This window comes from Sardina pilchardus, chromosome 2 (assembly GCF_963854185.1).
Source record: "Sardina pilchardus chromosome 2, fSarPil1.1, whole genome shotgun sequence".
Taxonomy (NCBI): domain Eukaryota; kingdom Metazoa; phylum Chordata; class Actinopteri; order Clupeiformes; family Clupeidae; genus Sardina; species Sardina pilchardus.
The window spans coordinates 2,084,199-2,108,746 of record NC_084995.1 but is presented as its reverse complement, the minus strand read 5'-3'; the positions used below and the strand labels follow the sequence as shown (position 1 = coordinate 2,108,746).

Genomic DNA, 24,548 nt, shown 5'->3' with positions numbered 1-24,548 from the left:
GTCAAATTTTAGAATTTGAATTTTCATGGGTTTCTCAGAACAGATACACTGTAGCGCAGGTGAGAGCTCTTTGGCAATAACAGAGAGGAGAGGCATGTCTAAGCAAAGGACTCATAGGCCGCCAGGCTCAAGTTTCTGGGTCAGTAGAGCTGGCAGGGTTGGCATCATTCTTGTCGTTGATTATGTGATAGAGGAAGTCCAGCCAGGCAAGCCTTTCACCCTGTCAACTCATGGAGACTGTGTTTGGCTCACTGGGTGTGTCAAAATTTCCCGGAGGTAGTTTATCTACTGCAGGAAAAGGCGGGGGATTACCAGGGTCTGTGTTGCTTTGTGGTTTCTAGCGCCTATTGTCTGTGTGTGCCTGTATGTCTCCATTACCTTGTAGCTTCTGGTTCTCCCGCTCCATTCTCAGTAGTAAGATTTGCTGCAGAATGGCCTTCCTCCACAGCTCTCTAATCTCCGGGCCACTCCGCCGCCTGCGCTCCTCTGGCACAGATCCCAGCTGTCCGTCAGCACTGAGCCCACTCCCAGACACACCTCCCAAGGCCAGGGCACCGCCAACATCCAGAGCACAGTCTCCTCTATCTGAATGGAGAGGCAAAAGTGTCAATGAGAAAATACTGTTGCACCATAATAAAATGAGTTCTACTGTGGCATAATGGCTATAGTTCACCACTGCATGTTCCATTGTTGCTTTGTGACTTAAATATTTCATCATGTGCTTATAGTTACTGCAGTCAAACTGTTGTTTTACATGGGTCCAATGGGTCATACTAGGATTTCAAAATCCATCTCCTTTAAATAACCGGCAGAAAACACATTGCGACGGATCTCAGAATTTTATCAAAGCCTTCCCACTCAAATCCATGAATTGAAATGAATAAATACAGACATTTTTAATAAAGAGACTGTTTTGTCACCAAGACCATCAGTGTTGCGACACTGCCAATGCTTGGACATATGGGCTCACCAAACCACTCTTGTGCCCATTTGTTCAAACACCTACATGCACAATGTGTGATAAATGCCACTTTATTCTTATCTGACAATAATCACAAGCGTGTGCAAATTCACTGGGACTCAGATAATTATCCTTTGTATGTTCTATACGTGAAAGCATTCTGTGTGATCCTTACATATCTGTGGAAGGAGATTAAATTATGTTTAAATAATGTTTGGCTCAGTAAGTCCAAGGGTGTATGTGCAAGGGTGTTTAAACATGTTCTGACACACTGACTTCCACAAGCACACACAAGCGTGTGGCCTTTCAAGGTCTACTGAAAACACTTTTACTCACTGAGCAAATAGTGAACTCTCAGCACACACACTGCCGTTCTGAATAAACAGAGACGCCCTGCTCTCATATCAGCCCAGTAAAATACAGCAAAGTGACCCCTCTGGGTGGAGCTCATGGCCATTTATAAGCCTTCTGTAGCTCTTCCTCTTTATGTCATTCTGAACATCTCAAAGCAAACATGCTAAGAGTTTGATGATGCAATGACAAGACATACATTCCCATCTCTGTAGAACAGCAATCCAAAAGCCATCACACAAAAGAGAGAGCCACTGACGTAAGTAGGAGCCAAATAAATACCATATCCCATCTTCTGCAAACAGCCAGTCTCACCAACCAACGCCCAGTGAAAAAACACCACACAAACTAGGTCAACATGACTTCAACCTCCCTGGTATTGCAATGGGACTGGGTAAGACCTACTCATACACAATGAATACTAAACCACACCCAAACACACACAAACACACACGCACAAGCACAGGCATGCGTGTGCACGCGAGCACACACACACACACACACACACACACACACACACACACACACACACACACACACACACACACACACACACACACACACACACACACACACACACACACACACACACACACACACACACACACACACACACACACACACACACACACACACACACACACACACACACACACACTTATAGTCATACAGAGTGGAATGTTTATTTCTATTTCAGACTATTTCTAGGGAATGTAATGAGTTCAGATGAAGACCAACCTCTTCCAGCCCTGAGTCTCTAGTCAAGTCAAGTCAAGTCACTTTTATTTATATAGCACATTTAAATACAACAGAGGTTGACCCAAAGCGCTTTACAACTGAAGAAGTCAGAAATTGGGCAGGACATTTGACAAAAGGGGGCCCAAGAATACACAGGTCTTGACTAAATAATTCATAAAATAAGTAAAAAGAAATAAGAACAACATAGAATAAAACAGGTAAAATGGAATAAAACAAGAAAATAAGAGTATACAAAAATAAGAGCAAGGTTAAGAGCAATAAATGAAATAAGATTAAAATAAATAAAACGATAAAAAAGATAAAAAATAAAATGAAAAGCAGTAGGGAATATGGGAGGGAGTTAAGGGTTGTTAAAAGCAAGAGTGAAAAGGTATGTCTTTAAGTTGGACTTAAAGCTGGCAAGGGTGGTAGAGGATTTAATATGAGGTGGAAGGGGATTCCACAGGTTTGGGCCAGCAACAGAGAACGCCCGGTCACCTCTCGTTTTAAGACGAGTACGGGGGACAGATAGGAGCTGTTTAGTAGATGACCGGGTCGACCTGGGGGTGGAGTGCAGGGAAAGCATTTCTGCAATATAAGGGGGGGCTAAGCCATTAAGAGCTTTAAAAACAAAAAGTAAAATCTTAAAATCAATTCTAAATTTGACAGGAAGCCAGTGCAGCTGAGCCAGGACTGGTGTGATATGCTCTCTCTTTTTAGTGCCAGTGAGCAATCTGGCTGCTGCATTCTGGACCATCTGTAATTTGTGGATGTTGGATTGAGTAAGACCTGTGTATAAAATATTGCAATAATCAAGTCTGGAGGAAATAAAAGCATGTATAAGAATTTCAAGATCCTTCTGTGATAAAAGGGATTTAAGATTGGATATTACTCTAAGTTGATAAAAACCACTTCTGACCACACTATTGATTTGTTTATTAAAATTCAGGGAGCTATCCAGCATAACACCAAGATTCCTAACCACAGAGTGCAGGTTATTGGAGAGGGGACCAAGAGCACTGCTGAGGCTGGTGACAGAAGAAGGGGGACCAAATATGATTACTTCAGTTTTGCTATCGTTAAGTTGTAGAAAATTGCATGCCATCCAAGATTTAATGTCATTGAGGCAGCTATACAGTTTATCTAGTGTGCATGTGGTCTGAGGGGCAACTGGGAGGTAGATCTGGGTATCGTCAGCATAGCAGTGGTAATGGATGCCATATCTGTCAAAGATAGAACTCAGGGGCAGCATGTAGAGAGAGAAGAGGAGGGGGCCAAGAATTGACCCTTGGGGGACCCCGCATTTCATGGTGGCAGAAGAAGAGGAGTAATGACCCAGTTTAACTGAAAAAGTCCTGTCTTTCAGGTAAGAGGTGAACCAAGTTAAAACAGTGCCCTCTAGCCCAACTCTAGCCTCTTCCTTCACTACCTTCACTATCATTACTGCCAAAGAACACATATACTGTAGCTGTCTCGGGTCTGTACCAACAACCTGTGCTTGTCTTACATCACAATATCTAGAAATGGGATCACACCTGAAAGTCAGCTACCAGTTTGAAAAACATGTCCCAAATACAATTATTTTACCTATGATCAACACACCAAGTCTTCCTTAAAAATACAGCTTAAAAAGCTGAAGAGAAAGACGACATGCACATTTTCAGCTTACAAACACAACTATTCACCCAGACACAGAATGAGAATAAGTTGTATTTCGACATGACTTAGAATGAAAACGTCCCATTACTTCATAATCCAAGGACATGTCCAACGAAACCTGAATAGTGTGTACTAGGGCTGTTCAACTAGTTCACACACAGGATCAGTTTAGGGTTGCAAAATTCCAGGAAAAGTTAGAAACTTTCCATGTAAATTAACAGGAATAGCCAGGAATTAACAGGAATAAGTAGGAATTAGTGTGAATGAACTGGAATATGTCAAGTCATGCCCCAGCTGTGGTGTGGCACGGCCGGCTGGGGCACGCGACCCGGGTTTGATTCCCGCCCTGTAGTCCTTTCCAGATCCCACCCCTACTCTCTCCCGTCACTCTTCACTGTCCTGTTGTATTAAAAGGACAAAAAGCCCCCTCCCATAAAAACTTTAATATGCCAAATTAGTCTACAACAGGGAAGTTAAATGTAGTTGAAAAACCCAGCAGCATATTAGTTAAAAGAACCTGATTGAATACAAATTCAGTAACATTTCTACCCTGCACATTATGTCAATCACATGCACACAGCAATCAGCATAGGCTACGACTAGACATATAGGAAACCTATACTTTCCCCCCCCCCGTAAAAATGTCTTTGGAAACATCCTCTCATGTAGGAATAACTGGAGGGAAATTGGGGGAAGTTTTGTGGCCCAGTTGTGGGCTTGTCGTCACTTTTGTCCTCATTCAAATGGGTGTATGTCATTTTGCATAAGCTCTATTGAGATGGTTAATAACCATATGGTTATATTGCTGATCTGATTTGGCTTGGCACCTTAAAAATAATCATAATCTATGAGGCTGGGTGATATGTTGTGTCATTATTTTTATAATTATTTGATTTGTTTTACCAGTTCCTGGGATTCTAACTGGATAAAGCAATTTTGCTGGTAGCGTGGTGGTGTACCTTGGGCGGTTCAGTGGTTTCTCTGATGCTCCCAGGTGCCACAGGATTAAAAGACAAAAGATGGCAGGGAAATGGCAGGAAAATGTGTGTGATTAAAGGTTTGAAGAGCTCCAGGGTTGGCTGTACTTATCCAAAACGTTCACAAAAGGATTTAAATGAAAGCTCAGAGTCTCCCCTTTAAAATGATACCAAACATAACAAAATAAAATATTTCAGTGTTCTGCTTGATTTATACACATTATTTCTTCAACCTTAGTTTACATTATGCATCATAACTCAAAACAGCTACTTTTGTCAGATGGCCATCATACATCATTGAAAAGCTGAGATTCCAGGCTTTCAGAAAAGGTACAGTATGGTAGCCTTTGCCACTTTTTCGGTAACGACCAACCCCTCTGGCTCACAGACTAATAGGCAGAGAACGGGACTCCTGTTAGCATGCTAGCTAGCTTTGTATACTAAGCTAAGCAAAAACACTAACGTATCACATTGCATATTAGAAAACAAAATGTTTATATTTATATTTGAAGATTTCCTATGAATTACCTAAAATTCCCAGTTAATTCCCGTAAATTCCCATTAATTTCCATAATTTCCTTAAATTCCATGAATATTTCCAAAAGTCTCCTGCTTAACTTCCCATGGAAAGTTGCCAGAAACTTTCTGGAGATGTACTGGCCTTTTGCAACTATGGGCATTGGAGCCATTATGTGAGAATGGGACAGAACCCACTCATTTACACACACACACACACACACACACACACACACACACACACACACACACACACACACACACACACACACACACACACACACACACACACACACACACACACACACACACACACACACACACACACACACACACACACACACACACACACACACACACACACACACACACACTTTTACCATGTCGACATCACTGTATCAATCTATAAATGGTGTCTTTTTGTGTCCTTCCATATTGAATCCAGTTTGCTTACTACCCAAATCAGTGATGTCATGTTTTCACCGCAACCTAGTCCTGACAGAATTACTGCACCCAAGCGCAGAGCACAAGTAGCGTTTATTGAGAAATACGGCCTTTTCTGTATCTGACATTGTATTTTGAACACGTACTTTGTCTTACTCCTTGGATTTGCACTACAGGAAGAACATTAGGGTCAAATTACAGAAAAAACATGAATCAAATTCAAATTCAGCGAAGTTATTTGAGCAATGTTGCAGGACAACCACATAACCGGTTCCATGTGTTCTGATTGGATGATTAAAGTTAAAGCCATGGTTCAGAGTAATTTCACCCTAGGGTCCTTTGCACCATGACCTTAAGCCAACACTGTTTTTTGATCTCTTGGCATGCATGCTAGATGTGACATTGGGAGTGTGGCTGCGTTGTCGATTCTATATTTGATTTTTAAGTTCGATATCAAGAATTTCAATCGATTTTCGACTGAAGACCGTAATCTAACTAACTTTCTAACGTGGGCAGGGGGGCTTTTCATGTCTATGCCCAAAGCAGAGCTGTTCGGACCAATCTAATTGGGCTTTGGTTGATTTTGCAACAAAAATGTTGTCTAAAAGCTAGATGGCTTCTAAGACCCAGGGAAAACATATATTTCCATGCGGTTTGGCCTTTCATTTACACGAAAACAGAGGTTTTGTCACCGAAAATTATTATTTTTTAAAACTCATGTTTCACTTTTGCGTGTAATGAAGGGAAAACACTGTTTACAATGTGACGTGTTGTTCCCACGTTTGTTTGACATCTCTGATTGGCCACGTGTTTGCTTGAGGCGTACTTTGCGACACCCTTCCACAGTTGTTTTTAGCATCAGTGTGAACAGAATTATTGTTAAAAAATAATAGCGGAAATATCCGTTTTTCCGAATAGCCTACTGTGCTATGTATAATGGTTAGATTTCGATAGTGTTGTACAAGATATTGACAGAGCAATAACTTTAAAAATGACCAGAGGAGGGAGGATGGTTAGGGTGTTCTTCCTACTGCTCACGGTAAGTTATTTTGCTGCTCGGATTGGTTAGGTCTATCCAACTGAATGCAGATGCATTTTCCCCCGTATCGGTAGAAACACGTGTCACAATCACCTCCCAATGGAGCAGTATCAGACCCAAATTCTGCCTAGAATTGAGTATGATGACATCAGGCTAACAAAGAGCGTTATACAGGTCTGAGTTGTGAATGTGTGTGGAATTGGAACTCTTCATTTGTGTAGGCTAGTATTGCCCAATTTGTTCCTCACAATTACAAATGTACAAAAGTACAAGTGTGTACACATACTGTAAAAACTACATAAAACATCTAGGTATGTATACAATCTTACATTTACTGACTGTCATACACAGACACACTCTTCTTTATTGTAGACTTTCGGGTGATGTGCTTTTGCAGCGGCCATGGCTGTATGTGCATGTCTAATGTTGCCATCTAGTGGACAACACTGCAAATGCCACATGAGACAAACAGGACTGATCACAATAACAACATTTTGACTTTGCTTCTTCAATATACTTTATGTCTTCCACCTTAAAACACAATGTAACCTTATTTCTACGATTAGTTGAAGACTACAGGAACAGTTGCGCTACAGATTTAAGTTCAGAGTGGGTAGCCTGATCAGCAACGCATGTTAACTTGGAGAGGTAGAGAGATATAGCCTTGCTTCGGTAGGCCTATTTATCATTTTGAATGGCTGCTTTAGAGTGTGTTGTTAAGGAGTATAAGAGGTGCACTGAAAAACCATAAGCTGGGTTTGAACTCAGCCTGCTATGTAGCTTTAGCTAGTGAGGCATGACAGGCTACCAAGAGCACCACCTCACACTTACTAAGAATCATATGCAGCAGATTATACCAATGCCCACTTGCTGGTATACTGTAGCTTAACTTCATTTAAATGTGGGCAATGTAGTAGCCTAACATTGGCGATTTGAGACCCATAGCCTACAGCGAGGCCATTTTTTTTGGCACTTGTTTTGCCCTTTAACAGACATTAGGTTGTGCCTTTGTGGAAGGTTGTGCCTTTGTGGAATCTATCTCTGTGAATAGGCTATCCCTAAGCAAAAATGGAGAGGGTAGTGGTAGAAGAACCTGGGATACATCCAGTTTTACTCCACAAATGATCATAACAGTTTCAAGTTAGTACGTGCGTTAACTGCAGTCAATAGCATCGGGAATTAAAACATTTGATTTTGTTCAGCACTGAGCAGATCTGGCTGAAGGTGATGAATGCTGCACAATATAAACAGGTTTAAAAATAGTGATTTGTTCCATGCAACTTCCGCTATAAGCTATTCATGGGCTTCACCTGCTCCCTTTCCACAGGTGTATAAAATCAAGCACCTTACTGTAGCTTGTGAATGCAGAATGCAGGATGCTTGATTAATACACCTGTGGAAAAGGACCTGATAAAACCCATGAATAAGCTATTTCATTAGCTTTCGGTAGGAAAGGGGAAAAATATATTCACATCCAATTGTCCTTGACAATGTGCAATAAGACATCTATCTATAAATGGAAGGAATGTCTGTCTGTGTGTCACTGTGTCTGTCTGTTGCACGCATAACTCTCGAACCACTCATCCGACTGCTCTCAAATTTGGTGGGTGTCATCTAAATAAAAATGTGCAGCTCACCGAGTGGTTACTGATCTTCAACAATTTTCTATAGCAAGTTTAGCAGCGAAATACAGCTTCTGTCATCTTTTATCAGGGATTTTCGAAATCCCGGACGTACTTTTTCAGATACCTCACAACCGTGTGTGCCTAAAGAAGATCGTTGAAGACCAGTAACCACTTGGTGAGCTGCACATTTTTAAAAACGAACGTTTAGGGGTGTTTTAATTCAAATGTCTCACTTTTACAAACTCTTCACACAGTTCTATACATTATTGATTTTTAAAATGTGAATGTATGTATGCATCGAACCTGTAGTGTCTGTCCCCTTCTGTGGAGTGGCTACTCTCAGGAAGATCTGCTGCCTCCAGGAGTACCTGTGGGATCGGATTGGACTGTCCTCACCAACCACACACATCGCCCCGGGGCTGGAGAGGGCAGCCACATCACTACATATCACACACAGACACACACAGACACACACACACACACACACACACACACACACACACACACACACACACACACACACACACACACAGAAGTGTACACATTAGATGAATGTCATATTAGTCTTGTTTCTACCTTGCAATGCAGTTAGCCTCTAATATCTAGTGTCAATTTCATAACACTTCCTACAGAAAAAAACCCTTTCCAGTCTCTCTCTCTCTATGTACCTTGGTCTCTGTGGGTCATCTTCATTCTCCTCTACAGGAGCCAGAAACTTCAGGAAATTTGGCACAGAAGCAGAAGAGTGGAGCCTCACTCTTAAGCCCCTCAGACTGACAGACAGAAGGACAGAAAGAGGAAGAGCACAAGGGAAACAAAGAGAATGGAGAGAATGAGAATAAAGAGACAGTGCAGGCACACAAACAATAATATAAAGAGGAAGCAACACAGTTGTAGTTGCATGGAAAGCAAGTACATGAGAGGTCATGCTTCAGTGATTACAGTATGAGAGGGCCAAAGGGGCAACGGGGCTGGAGGAGGGGAAGAGGGGAGAGACGCACCTGCGTTTGGGTGAGCGGGGTATATGTGTGTCACCCCCGGCAACTGCAAGCTTGACTGACTTTGGGAAATGAGGAGATAAGGAAGGAGAGATGCAGGGAGTGCTTTTGTCATCAACATGCGACAACGTCCTAGCAGGGTAACACAAAAAGAGATGGAGGGAGAAAAGGAGATGTAGGGCGGAAAGGCATGAAAGTCAGCAGAGAAGGGTCGGTGCTCTGCCCTCTGCCATCAGAAGAGTCAGCACAGAGGACGAGGGAGGGAGTGGAGAGCTAGTCTAATTAAAGTATGCCAAGACATACTAAGATACACAGATAGTACTGACTCATCATGTGATGAATAAAAAAAAAAAACTTCAAAGCTAGAACTAGAAGCTCACTCACATATTCTCAGCAACAGTATGTTGGAGTGTCAACCTAAATGTTTGATATCAAAATAATATCACCCCACACAACGTTTCTAATAACATAACGCATTCTATACTTCATACTTTATATCATTTATGTTTCAAGGCAATTCATTCTCTACAGCTTGCTTTGGGACACAAATCCCATTTGTGCGGTAATAACATATTCCCTACACAGATTCAAAGTGTCCGGTCTCGTACTTGCTCTGGTGTGGGCTGTCCGTGCTGACTGAGTAGTGTCGGACCAGCTTGGGTTTGGTGGCCGCCGAGGGCTGCTGTGGAGGTCCCAGGGGGCCTGAGGGGGAGCACTGCGTGGGGGAGTGACCGATGGTGCTGGCCCTTCTGCGGAAGGCTGGCTGCTGTGTCTCCTGCAGTGGAGAGCCGGACTCCAGACGCTTCAGGTCACCTGTAGAGTTATGGGAGCGCAGTGGGCTGGACAGTGCAAGAGGGGAGCACAAGGGGTCATCCAGCGAAGGGTCCTGAGAGAGGAACACAAGCAGCATGATGAGATCAACCACATCACACACAGTGTATTTGACCAGGTTTCAATGAAATTGCTTTCCCTTGGTTTTAGATCGTTTGGATGTTTTTTTTTTATTGTTTTAGGTACAGAGAGATTGACACAGACAGCCCTTCTATTTGTGTATGTTACCTGGTTGCTATTATTGAGCGTGGAATCGGAGGAGCTGAAATCTCCTTCACTTTGACATTTAGACTTATTACCGCCCTGTGTTGGAAGAAAAATAGAGAAACTCTGTAAATCATGAGCACACATGCATCCATACAGAGTCGACTAATCATGTATTCAGTGCCATATTGCATGCATTATATACTGTAGGCACCTTGGAGAATAAGAACACTAGAGCTACATTTGAAAGAATAACATAATAATCATTAGCTGATTACTATGCACAGGAATGTATGCAGTGACAGCATGATTTATATGAGCATGATTTATAACCTCCTATTAAGCATATTTGTGCGTCAATGGACTTACACCTACTCTCATTGCAATATACTGTACTTCCCATACACAAACTCTCATTCTTCTGGACAGTGACAAGCAACTACCTTCTAGATGTACCGCAGAGCGGTATACAACATGACCACCAGTCTTGGACATTCTCTCCGCAAAAATAAATCACACTTGTCAAATTGTCTCAATCCCTTACTGTTGCAACTTTTGTGTATGTTAATGAATGTGTGCTTGTGTGTGTTTTCTTCTGTGTATATCTGTGCTTCTGTGTGAGTGTGTGTGTGTGGTGGTGGTGATAATGGTGTGTGAGTCTTTATGTGTGTTATGTGCTACCTTGTCAGTGAAAAAAGAAGCAAATATGTCAGCTGCAAGATTGGTAGCTTGTGGAGGATTGAGTGAGGTTTTGAAAGTGAAAAAGAGTTTCCGGGTGTCAGTGGTGCAGTGAATCTTATTGTAAAAAGTCTTCTCTCTGCTGAAACATGCTCAAACGCACCTTCCAAATGCCCTCCAGTGACTCTGTCAAAGACCTCTTAGCTCGACTCTTGAATTGTTCCAGACGCAACCTGCTGCCACTCAACCCAGCATCTCCTTTCTCCTCTGCAACTGCACTCTGTCACAAGACACCACATCACATCTCATCACATGACAGAACAGCACAGCACAGCACAGCACAGCACAGCACAGCACAGCACAGCACAGCACCATTTTCATGTTTGTACATGTACGGTACATACCTGTTTGTTATACGTGTGTGTGTGACTCTTCTGCTTCTCTTCATACAGTCTTCTAAGACATGACACCAGCAATTCATTCTCCTCCTGGTCTGACTTGGGTCGTGCTTTCTGGAACACACACAACAAACCTTGACTCTGTCAACTGTACAAAAAGGTCCCAATTTCCTTTTCCCTTCTATAATGCAATTTCACTGTATCACCACTGGGTGTCCCACAAGCCTATGACAATTTTTCTAGAGGTTTTCAGCTTGCAGACTAAACTAAACAAAAGGAGTTTTCTTCAGATAGAGAGGTGCACTTGGAGTTATTCCATTAAGGTGGCTTCAATCAAGGTCTTACATATAAAGATCCAAGCCTTTGCTACCTGATCATGTGACCTTAAAACTTTACTTACTTGTGCTACTTAGGTACCTGCCTTTGACCATGCACTGATGAAGGCCTAGACAACTGAAACCGGTTGTTGTTTTTACCTCTGTACCCCATGATTTACCATAAAGGGGTTTCAAACTTGAACTTCTTGACTCGAAGGAGAGTGCTTGCTTGCAGACCTTTTCTGTTGTCTGACAGATCTGCTAGCTGAAGTGAGTGATGCAATTCTGATCTTAACAAGTCTTAACTTGGGAAGAGTTTGCATCTACAGATAATGACATGTATCAAATTGTCAACACAAACGGGAACAACCAGGTTGTCAGCTGGCTTTAGATCTCCTATACCAAATTGTTCTGGGCATATCTACTGGGAAGTAAAAGCCAAACTTCTCAGTCACTTTAACGCGTGTGTGAGCATGAAATGTTAGAGACAACACTCTTCACGCTAGAAGGTCCTGTGAAGGACAGAACCAGGACACTAACTAAAAATTAAACAATTCCTGAAATTGGAAGGTCTTGGCATCAGCAAAGACATCCAAAAATGACTGCATAAACAGGTTCTGTTCCACATCAAGTTGCGTTCGTGTTGATAGGCAACTCCTCATTATCTTTTGTGGCTCACAGAACAAAGATCGCTGGCCTATATTCAATGATGTTGCAAATGTTATTTTCATATGTTTGGAGAAAAGACACACCCATTTTTGGTGGTGTAATTCTTTGTTTCCTATATTCACAGAACCAAATACCATTTGAGCTGATGATTTTATTAAGAAGCTCATTTTAGAAAAAAATGTCATATACATCAGAGGTCATAAGAATTGTGAAATGTATGTAAGTTGGCATAATACAGTAGGTCTAACACATGATAAAAGTACATGTTTGAACATATTGTGGAACAAATACATACTGCTTAAAAAAACCTTTTGTTCATTCTCAGAATGTATGACAGACAACAGCCAGTTATCTTGAGGTAAACAGGAAGATGAACTAACATCTAGGCTTGTGATGAAACACTTCAAGTGAAATGTAATCATAAAAGCACATGCCATTTCTGAATGGTAGCACCATTTGTTTAGGGAAGGTAGGATAAATATACCCACCATGGTTATTGGTACAGTATACCCACCATGGTTATTTGAAACACTGCTGTTTGCTCCTGGCTGTCCAGTGTGGCCAAATGCCTTTGGAGTTCAAGCTTGGCTTTGGATGGGTGGACACCTAGTCACAGGCAATCATACACACAAGTGCGCGCACACACACACACACACACACACACACACACAAACACACACCAATAGGAAACAAAAAACAAACACACGCAAAATGTGTGTGGAGCAATCATCAGCATATGTGTATGTGCGCCAGATCTCTTCTATAGCTACAGACATACAGTACAGTAATGTGCTTGTGCAAACAGGACTTACCTTCTATCCGTTCACACACTCTATGCAATGTAAGCATAGGGCAGTTTTCACACTGTTGGCCATGAGTCTGCGAAACCTGCTGTTGGGCTGCTACGGAAAATGCCTGCTTTAAAGTCAACATGATCTCATCCACCTGAAGACAACGACAAAAACCGAGTTCAGGCCAGTCAGAAAAAAAGACTTCATTCACCCAACAAACTGACCATCCACTAATCCAACCACCATATAAACAAGCCACCCATCTTTGCTTTACCAGAGACTCATCTGTACACTGGAACACATAGCAGACAAACTGGCACGTTCCACTTTCTGAGGACTCCCTGCAGATGAAGCCAAAATGATCCACATGTCTAATGCCCTAGGGAGAGATTGTTATAATTTTGGTTAAAGAGGGAGGTACACATACTAATTTAGGATTTAAAAACAACATGGTCATGGTCATTGTCATGGACATGATTATGCAAGAAACTTGAAGAGTACAAGAGTCTTTTTCATCAAGTTTCATTAGCATACCTGAGAGCAGAATGAGATCTCTCTGAAGCTTTTCTCTATGGCCACCTTCTTAGTGTCAGGACTCACCAGGAATATCTGTGACCTCCCAACCTACACATGTTGATACACACAGTGAGGGCAAACATGTGATTCTGCATTATTAGTAAAATATAATTAAAAATAGTATGAGTAAAACATTTTTTTTTCAGAGAATAATTGTGAAGAAATGGAGATATATTTGCGCTGTGTGGATTGTGGTGACTTAAACCAATCTTGTCCAAATTTCATCAAATCTTCCACCATGTTTTATTTCCATTTCATCAAAACGAGAATAAGGGAACTACTGTTCAGAGTGAGACTGTATGTCTCTCTCTCTCTCTCTGTCTCTGTGTGCATGCGTGTGTGAGTGTGAGTATGAGTGAGTGTGTGTGAGAGAGAAATAAACTGAGACAGAGAGATAGAGAGGAAGAGAGAGAAAGACAGAAAGAAAGAAAGAAAGAAAGAAAGAGAGAGTGAGCAAGAGAAAGAGAAAGAAAGAGAGAGAGAGAAAGAGAGTGAGAGAGATCCATTGCTTTGGATTAATCGGGAGATTCCATTTGGATGATATCATTGCTGAGTAAGAGGGTTGGTTTTGTTGAGCATGTTTGAGGAAGTTGCAAGTACTTGTTGAGAGAAACCAGAAGTGACTTGCAATGTGTCATGGCTATGCCTCACAAGCTATACTACTGATAAGAGTTTTTGTCTAACTTCGTAACTTCATAAACTTATACTGTGTCACATGGACATGTTATAGGAGAATGCTCAATTAAAAATAATAAATACATCTGTATATCTTTCCTACAGATATATTGTAAGGATAAATTATTTTTAAATTTGCCAATATTGTTTATACTAAATCACCATTGCTTCCAACAATAGAACTCATTCCAAATAACATTTTGAATGATGAATTGAGAGATACTTCAAATCTCTCAAATCTCAACTTCAAACATTTTCACACTGTGTGTGCCATTTCCAATATTATTTCATCTATTGCTTTACACCTGGTGTTTCTGTGACGCTTTACTCTACTGTTATGTCGATATTTAATGCAGCGCAGGGCCCATGTTCACAGAGAATCTTATGGCTAAAAGTTGCTCCTAACTGGCCAATTTACAAGAAACTAAAAAGTACCTGTGCATGTCAGTTTTAACTTTAGGACTTGTTTTTGACATAGAGTAAGTCACCTTACTGCTAAAAGAGTAGCACCTAGGTCTAGGAGAACACAGGAGTTGAGCAGAATAACTCACTGCAACCAACTGTAAAACAAAGTCGTGTTTTGGGTGGTGTGCTGTGTTTGGTTATATCGTAATCTCCAAAAAATTCAATCTTAGTCTCATCTGACCATAAAACCTTTTTCCACATGGTAGCAGAATATTCCAAATGTGCTTTTGCACTGAACTCCAAGCGCTATGTTTGGTGAAAACCACACACAGTACACCACCCAAAACACACCATACCTACAGTACTATGAAGCATGGTGGGGGCAACATTATGTTGTGAAGATGTTTCTCTTCAGCGGGGACTGGGCAATTGGTCAGGATAGAAGGGAAAATGGATGCTGCCAAGTACACTCAAATTCTTGAGGAAAACCTGCGCCCCTCTGCTAGACAGCTGAAGATGGGCAGGTAATTCGGCTTCCAACACGACAATGATCCTAAACATACTGCCAAAAGAACAAAGCAGTGGCCTAAGGATAGGAAGGTGAATGTCCTTGAGTGGCCAAGTCAGAGCCCTGACTTAAATCCTATAGAAAATCTGTGGATTGACTTGAAGAGAGTAGTCTATCGCCGTTCCCCACAGAATTTGATTGAATTTGAACAAATTCTGCAGGCAAATATCCCCCAATCTAGGTGTGCAAATCTAATAGAGTCATATCCAAACAGATTGATGGCTGTAATGAAAGCAAAAGGAAGCTCTACAAAGCTCTACTTTTCCATCCCTGTTATTTTAGTTTTTCATTTTTCATTCATTTTCAGAACTGTCGTAGCCTGACATGGCTCTCCGTAAGCTTCCGCTCAATTTTCATTTCCCTTCACCATTACGTCTGGGTCTGATCCCATTGAACTCGATTTCTCAGGATGCATTCCACCGGACCAATCAGCGAACGGAGGGGATGGGGGGAGGCGGGCGTTAACGATGACGTCTAGCATATGCGCGTTGTAGTCTCTATAGCTGTCACGACTAAACGTTAGCGATTGGGTAAAATCAGGCCCAATAGTTTCAAACTTCAACAGAGTTCACGCCTCCTGCCTGAAAACGATTCTGAGTGGAGTACATATGTCCGGTGCCATTTCTCCTCATGCTGATTGGGGGCTGTTCCACTCTCAGCTCATGCACGAGCTTAGTGTGGGCACGAGCTCTCCTTCTGTGCCTTACGTCAATCAGTAACCTACTAAGTAAAACGGCACTGGAAACAAGCCCCTTAAAACGCCATGTTGAAGCCTGAAAAAAATGTCACTAGCCTAGCATTCCCATTGAAATGAATGGGGGCGGGACTTGTTCACTTTCTCCAGTTCTTATAATACCTCCATGGTCCAGACCCTCTGTACGATATTAGTACGAGGGTTTGGTACGACCAGGCTAGAACTGTCGTCTTTTTTTTTTTCATTATTTTGATGTTGTTCAGCTAAATTTGTAAATAAAACCTTCTATGAAGGTACTGCTTGTATAAACAGCCTTTTTAAATAAACTTCCTGTGTACTTCCAAAGTTCTCAGTATCTCGTTTTAAATGTCAGGACCCTCAGAAGTCTACCAATGCAGTGTGGAGTTATTTGGAACCTTTTTAATGGTTTAAAAATAACGATTTAGCTGCTTAGGCTACATTGTGCCCAACAGGTAGCTGCAAGCCAACTGCAAGCTCGGCTGAAAACGGTGTAATTCGGAGTGCTAGGGGGTGAGCGAAGGTGCCTATTGGACACATGTAAGTACGCTAGCACAGTAAACGAAAAGTGAATGGGAACTGCTAGTGATGTTCGCAACCAATCAGACCGGCCATTAAGCCCGGCGGATACTGGCCGACTAGACATGTAAAGTCAGCCAAAACCAACGCCGCCGCCGACTGACGACGGCACGGGACACACCAACACAAACAGACTCAAGTACAAAATCAAATGGGGGCAGATTTCAGACTGTGTCTGTGCCTCTTAACTTAAAGAGAAACTATGCAGGATTGGCGATTTCATCTCCGGTTTCGGTCTCGTTTTTCATTTTCGCTCGTTTTATGCTTGCATATTTCTCTGTAGAGCTTCCCCGACAGCTTTAGCGTGTATATTTATACATATATAGGCTATATGTAAATTGCAAGCGTGGTTCTTCTTGTTCCTTACGCGTCTCAGCCTTCCAGATGTAAACAAGGAGCGATCGCCTCCTGAACAAACTGCAAGGTTGCATAGCGGATAGGGACACTGGGGGCGGGAGGAAATATTACTGTTTTCAATAAAAATTGGTCAGTCAAGCAAAACAACGATTTCTAAGCGATTTTATGACTATGAAAAAGTTGCATAGGGTCTCTTTAAGAACAACAGGAGTGTCAAAACGTACCCTAACAAATGGAAGTCATTAATTTTATATGAAAGCCGGTGTCTCTTGCCGGGCATTCCAGGGGGTGTCTGGAATACCTCCTACAGTGTAGGTTCAAGCATCAAGAGCAGGGCAGCCAGAGCAAATGAAGAAGCTCTAGTCGTTCTTGGTGTGTATGCACAGTGACAGACTCAGAATGTTATTACAAGTGAACAGGATCCTTACAAGACACCACTATGCATGTACCACTCAGTGATTATGACGAAACAGTATAAATTCAGTGTTTGGCCTTTACAAGAAGCAACCAGGGAGACAGAGTTACAGTATGTGACTGCCAGTGGTGCACGGGTACGTACGTGTGTGAACGCCCGCCCCAGCCCCGCCCCGCCCCTTTCCACTAACCCGACCGCAACTCAGACCGCAAAGAATAATTATTAAAATAGTGTACCCGACCCGCTTATTGTAAAAAGTACTCTTGATTAATTTAATCGCAGCGTTATTGAGCTAAAACTGGTATCCAAGAGTCATATGCATTTAAAACAAACTACATGTAGGCCTAATTATTATGTATATGGCCTAGTGATTGCTCAGCCGTTGGGAAACATGCATTAAGTCTACATTTGTTTTGTCCTGCGTCAGCATTCATCCAAAAACTAGGCTATATGACTCAACAGTGAAAATAATTAATAATTTTCCACTGCAAATTCTGTTACAACTGTTCCTCACATCAATGCCTAAAGCTCTCCCAAACATAAAATGCAGGCATAGAGTATTATTAAGAAACTCTTTATTAACATCTTCAACGATGGACCACAACAAAAAAACAAAACCAAACCCTTAGAGCCCAATTGAGTGCATCAAAAAACACACCCATTCTTCTCTGTTACATTGATCCGTGATTATTAGTACGAAAGAGGGACTTTCCAACGAGACTAGGCACTTGTCTGTACGATCAAGTATAAAAATTGTAAAAATGATATTAAATGAAATCAAAATTGTATCATATTGTTGTATCATTATGTTCATAATCCAACACTATGTGTTTCACTATTGCAATGCACGTTCATTGCACGTGAGATTCTAACAAATTCCTGCATGGTATCTAATTCAAGATTCATACTGCATCCAAATTTGTTTGACAAATAAACACTTTTTTGCCTTTACTTTGTTCATTGCAATGTAGTAAAAAGTTGTTGTAGAGAATCATGTGTGCACATCATATGTGCTACCACGCATACTGTACAAGTCAGGTTAGATCAGCTCGTGTCACTGATACAGAGCACAGAAATTTCATTTTTCATCACTAAATAAAAATTGCCATTGTTTTTCAATACATAAATTGTGTTGCATTTAGCCTACAGCTTAATTGATGTAAATTTAAAAGACTAAGATAAGGCTATACAGTTTCTATATTGTTTCCATGATAGTCCCCGTCATTTATTTAAAACAGTGTTCATTAACTGGTGGGTCTGGACCCAAAAATGGGTCGCGGAACCGTTCTGGGTGGGTCACGGAACTTTTATTAAAATGCTCCCTTATCAGATCTAATATTGTATCTTTATTTGAACAGACTTTATTTGTAGCCAATGTCAGTCATGGCCATGGACATAAACAATGTGTATGCAACCGGTCATGCTAGACATCATTTTACTGGTAAACGCAAATGTAATGCCAAACATCAGCATGTTCCAGACAAGTAGGTCCACACAGTAACTCTTTGTAGCTGTACTATGTGGCTCACCATATCCGTTGGCTTGAACGCTAAATAAATATATGGGTCGCAACTTTATGAACATAGGAAGTTGTGGGTCCCAAAGCCAGACCAGTTAAGAACCACTGGTTTCAAATATTTTTGCATGTAGCCCACGTTATCTCCAGTGTTAAATTGTGCAAGGACGCACACACATTGCATGCTCATACCACTTGTAGGCTATGCCTTGATGACACTAAATTAAGAAGCATTTCCTGATTGGGGAAACTTTTAGATTATTTTTCTTTCAGTCCGTGGTTCCATAATACCTTTGGATCTTGCTACAAATGATCATACTTGTGGAGCACGCATCGGCAGAACTTCGCTGCTGCACAGATCAGTAGCCAAGGGCCTGTCTACGTAGAAACAATAAGTCACTTGGTGCTCGCACCCCCGCGTTCAACATTTTTGACGCCCTGCATTTCTACATTTTCATGACAAAATGTGGGGGGATAGAATCTTGTTTCAGCAAAAGGCATCTATATTTTCCCCGACCCGACCAAACAGGACCCAAATATCATTAAAAATATTTTCTTGACCCCCAATATGGTCTTGACCCACAATCGCGAGTGACCGCGGTCACCCGCTCAATTTGAATCAGCCGGCGCAATACTGGTGACTGCCTGTACAAATTGTAAAATGTGAATTTGTTAACGATTCTTGTATCAAGGCTATCAGTAAAATGGACAGTACTCAATTCCACCACTGATGAACCATGCATGAAAAGTCTTGAGTGAGTGATCTCTTGATGCTGGTGGAAGGCTGAAAGAACAGTGGCTCCTCAGACAACCAAGAATCAAGAAGGGGAACTGAGTAAGTAATGTATTCTGCAACAAAGTCTGGAGTTGTTGCTTAGGATGAACAGTAGGTATATTTCTCTTTATTACTGGCGATCACTGGCAATACTACATTAGTTAGCTATATAACTGACTATGTAACTGTTGTTAAGGTACCATAGCAACTTATACTCTATACTGTATGCAACCACTTCTTTCAGCACGCAAGAAAGTCAGGAGCTGCAATTTACTCCATTCAGTGTTGATTTAGTACAACTACTAGCAAGCAAGCTACCATCAGAGAGAAATGACTTGGTGTTGACTGGATGTTATAGTCAGATATGCCCATGTCAGATAACTTGGCTTGAATTGTGCTTAAACAGTAAGAATTTTAGAAGAGCCTCAAGTCAAGTCTTCCTGTTTCCTGCCAAAATGCTGAACATTTCCTGCCATCCTGAAATATAGGGGCAGATGGACACAAGGCCGGCCAGGACATCAAAACAAGACTAGAAAATGAGTCAACGGAATGGGATCGGGTTGGCAATGTGGGCTTTTGGGAGGTTGTTACTGTAAATAACGTGCACATGATTATGTGTCATTCCCTCTTTATCAGTGCATCAAGCTTACAGGGTAAACCAATCAAAGGGAAGACCAAAAGAAAATGGCGCAAACATAAACTTCAGATCCACTATGAAATGTATAAACGCTCCGCACATTTAAAAAAACTAATTTATGTCTTTATCTCCAGCAGGTTTGATTACTGCAATGGGCTTTTCATGGGCTTTCCTAAAAAGACTATCCTGGCAAGCCAAACTATACAGAAATGTATAGTCTGGGGTCGGACCACTCACAGAGCTGAAGCCTGTGGGTGGGATGAACAGTTGTCTTTCAAACTGCCTCTGCACGTAATAGGCCAGCGTTTGTGGCCAATCGTAGCCGGTCGGCAAAACGGCATATACATCCTTCTTTAAAACGAATGATTTGAGTGCTTCTTTCTGCTCAACCTTCAAAGAAAAGCCCAAGTCTAACTCTTCCAAAGCTGATTCAAACGAGCGTGCTTCGTTAGCCTCATCCATCTTTAGTTTTTCTCTATGGTTGTGCAACATGGTCTCACACCCAACTCTTCGAACGAGGACGCATGGTCCAGCCCCCTGGCGTCAATATCGGAAGCCGAAGGTGAGCGAAGGTGGGCCCAAGGACTCCGTACACAGATAGAGCGTTCTGATTGGATAAGCTGGCCTGGAGTCGAACGCAGGCTTGGCCTCACCGGTGCGACCCTAGCCCAACCCGCTAGGCAAAAATATTTTTGCCCGCTAGGTTGCGTCTAGATTTCAAGGCTATAAAAAGACAGCTTCACGTGATACAAAACACAGCAGCTAAGGTTCTCACGAAAAACTGAAAGGACTGACCACATTACTCCACATTACTGAAAGGACTGACCACATTAGATTTGACCTCTCACTTCACCTCTCACTTCTTAGTAAAACCTGCTATTAGAACTAAACATGGTGAAGCAGCTTTTACTGTAGCTGCTGTGTTCAGCTCTGGAACCAACTTTTGGATGCCTTCTGCCTACTGCACGGAGTTACAAATTCTGAATCTGTCTTTAAATGTTTCTACCTTTTGTCTTTGATTTTGTCTCTTTAATTATTGTTTATTTCTAAATTATTTAACCTTGTGTGTTTTATGTTATCTTTTTTATTATGATCTTTACTCTTTAAACTTTGCTTTGACAATTGCCCTTCTATGCTTTTATTTGCCATTACTGTTTGCTTGTGTTTATGTGAAGAACAATGAATGACCTCTGTGTATGAAATAGATTATATAAATGAACTTGACTGGACACAATTGGCATATTGTCAGGTGCGATGAAAGCAATTATTCCATTTTGATGAAGCTTATTATGCAACAACAGGCAGTCCTTCACAAGAACATAGCTACCTATGCTCATTAGCAACCTACTGTACCTATCTACAGTAGAATGCAATATTATCACTGTCCATCATTGGCAAACAACTTCTTACATCGTCACAATCACTTAGTAAAAGGTGATGTATTCCATGGTTGTTTGAGTGAGCGAGTGTGTGTGTGTGTGTGTGTGTGTGTGTGTGTGTGTGTGTGTGTGTGTCAGATTTAAATGCGCACTCGGTGAGAGTGAGAAAGACAGGAGAGAAAAAACAACAGACAAGAGTCTGAACAGAACGAGCTCTATGCCTGCATACCAAGATGTTTCCAATACACACAGTAAGTCCTTTTGTGGAGCACAATATAACTCATGTCAAGTTCCAGTCTTAACCACATAACATATCAGCCCCTGATCATAATGTTTATATAACCACAGAGACAATTGTATACAGTGTCTATATGATAGTATGTGTCCATCTTATACAACGTCAGTGACTTCTATAGGGTGGTTATTGTTTTGCTTGTGGGCTTGGATGTGTCGGTGCACAGACTAGGAAGTTTTCTGTAACTCAAAGGGACTCAAAGGGACGCTATTTCCGGGCCACCTCTAAACAACCTACCAGCAGTGTTTTAAAGACAACAGCATGTTACAAAGCAGGACTATTTACTCAACCAATTTACCTTTGATTGCATCCTGTACTGAGTCAGCAAATTAGCAATTGGCATCACCTCTTGTTGCTGCATGGTTACCACAGCAGCCTGTTAAGGCGGTTTTCCACCGACAACGAACCCGGTGTTGAACTGGTGCCGTTCAGAATTCTTTAAACCGTGGTGCTATCTAGTGAACCAGCCCATATTTCTACCAGTTTTGAACCGAACCAAGGATGCGTCATCAACAATGGATGTTGCATGCAAAAACAAAAGTTAATGAGATGCATAAACGGTAGAATGATATGACCTTGTTGTCTCATAAAACGTCAGAAACTAGCTGTTTAAAATGCTAGTCAACGTCTGCAGTGTAATGCTAGTTGAATCATTTTGCTTACTCATGACAAGAGTTGGTATGAACGGAAAACTCATGCTTTTAGCCTTCTCCCCTCTGAATGGCACAATGGCACGCCCACTCCGGTTCGCACGGGTTCGCAGGAAAAACCTACTATTTTTTGGTTCGACTTCCAAACCAAGGTGCCACATTCCGAACTGGCTTTTGTTTGGTGGAAAGGCTCCGAATGGTTCAAATGTTGGTTTGCGAATGGGAATGGAGCCGGTTCTCTGTCGTTGGAAAAGGCCTCCTGTGGTTCTAATCAGGGCCCTTAATCTAAGTGGTTCTTGTGCACTTATTGCTATTTATCCCATTTACTATTCATGTTATGGCTTTAAAGTATGTTGTATGTATGTAATTACAACACAAGTTAATTAAAACAAAGCTTGACCACTAGTAAGAAGGATGGAATTATTAGTTCGGCTTTACATGGTGCCTACCGTGAAGAGCATGGTGCGATTCTCAAGAATGCTGGTGGGACGGACTCCACAGGCCCCAGTGACACTTCTATTTTGCAGCTCTAGCGAAAGGCCATTCTCATCCTGAGCCTGCAGGGAGGGGAGGCTGGGGTCCCGCTGGAAGAACGCTGGCTTCCTGCTCAAGTTGCCTTCTCCAGATCCCATCTGGACACCATTAGCAGTCGGCTGGAGGGACAATACCCGCCTGATGCCTGCAGCCAACCCACCAATACCTCCAGTGGCGCGGCTGAACTTCTCAATGCACTCATCGATTAGGGCAGGTGGAGCCTTGCGGTGAGCGACAACAACTCGCCCACAGAACAACACCTCAAATTTCTTGGCAAATGTGATAGCATTAGGGGAGACAGCGTCACAGTGATGCTTGTCATCCTGACAACTGGAACTAAGGGCAGACTCAGCAGCAGTAGACTCCTCCAGACGCTCTGAGCTCTTACTGGCCTGACGTAAAGTACTGATGATCTCAGGAACCTGCAGAGGGGACAGGAAGCATGGATATAAATGTTGGGAAATGTTCCTCAAAACCACAAACTCAAATGCAACATGGGATATATTGGTATATTGGCTATGGTTTTTTCCATAATCTGAAACATTGTCTACATGTTAGTGTCCACTGTTAATATTGTTTTACTGTGTTGCCTTTCACAGAAATGTGAGATCAGCTGATACTGGCACATTCGGTCCTCTCACAAGATTATGAAAGAAAGCTTTTGAATTCAATTTCATAGATCAGAGCTTAATGCCTCAGCTCCACAGTTCTTATATTGAAAGCCTGTTAATAGTATCAAAATTCAATGGAAGTAGCAAAAAAGCAAAAAAGTGACAGAAAAGTATACACATATTCAACATTATGAATTTTTGAGGAAATCATGGATGAGATCAATAACTAACCCAGCCAATCGCTTGACAAATTTCTTCCACACAAAATTGGTCAGAAGGAAAACAAGTCAAGTGAAGCATGCAAACAGAGATGGAACAGATATCTGACTTCCCCTGTGCATGTGATGTTTACAGCCTTTGAAGAAAAAAAAAAAAAGACCTTCCTCCTCTACTGTCCCTGTCTGCCTGAAAATGACTCCAGTTCTCACTTGGTTGAGTTGGGAGTCATAAACAGTTAAACATTCACTTGACAGTGCAGTCAAGAACATCAGGAAACAACCCAAGAAACTCCTGAAACAGAACCTAGCCCTAGCTGTCCACTGATTGCCAACCTAAAAATAAAAATGAATCGGCAATTTTTCTTTTTTGGGGGGGGGGGGTGGGAGAGAGAGTTGGGGTGGAATCCATTGGGAATCGAACCCGGGTCGCCAGCATACAGAGCAGGTGTC

The 24,548-nt window shown here is 41.8% G+C and overlaps 1 protein-coding gene across 4 annotated transcripts in view; it reads right to left on the bottom strand.

Moving 5' to 3' along the window:
* tbc1d1 (TBC1 (tre-2/USP6, BUB2, cdc16) domain family, member 1) overlaps positions 1–24,548 on the bottom strand; it is a 47,087-nt gene that overhangs the window by 10,008 nt on the left and 12,531 nt on the right. For 3 of the 4 annotated variants that reach the window (XM_062516155.1, XM_062516163.1, XM_062516180.1), the window contains 13 exons: positions 23,185–23,691; positions 13,731–13,820; positions 13,471–13,575; positions 13,218–13,350; positions 12,920–13,011; positions 11,426–11,533; positions 11,185–11,301; positions 10,368–10,442; positions 9,917–10,194; positions 9,312–9,440; positions 8,979–9,083; positions 8,614–8,750; positions 379–585 (listed from right to left, as the gene is read on the bottom strand). In XM_062516155.1, the coding sequence (XP_062372139.1) occupies positions 379–585; positions 8,614–8,750; positions 8,979–9,083; positions 9,312–9,440; positions 9,917–10,194; positions 10,368–10,442; positions 11,185–11,301; positions 11,426–11,533; positions 12,920–13,011; positions 13,218–13,350; positions 13,471–13,575; positions 13,731–13,820; positions 23,185–23,691 (2,083 nt within the window). The remainder of the gene's footprint in view (positions 1–378; positions 586–8,613; positions 8,751–8,978; positions 9,084–9,311; positions 9,441–9,916; positions 10,195–10,367; positions 10,443–11,184; positions 11,302–11,425; positions 11,534–12,919; positions 13,012–13,217; positions 13,351–13,470; positions 13,576–13,730; positions 13,821–23,184; positions 23,692–24,548) is intronic. The other variant, XM_062516172.1, reaches the window with a different exon arrangement.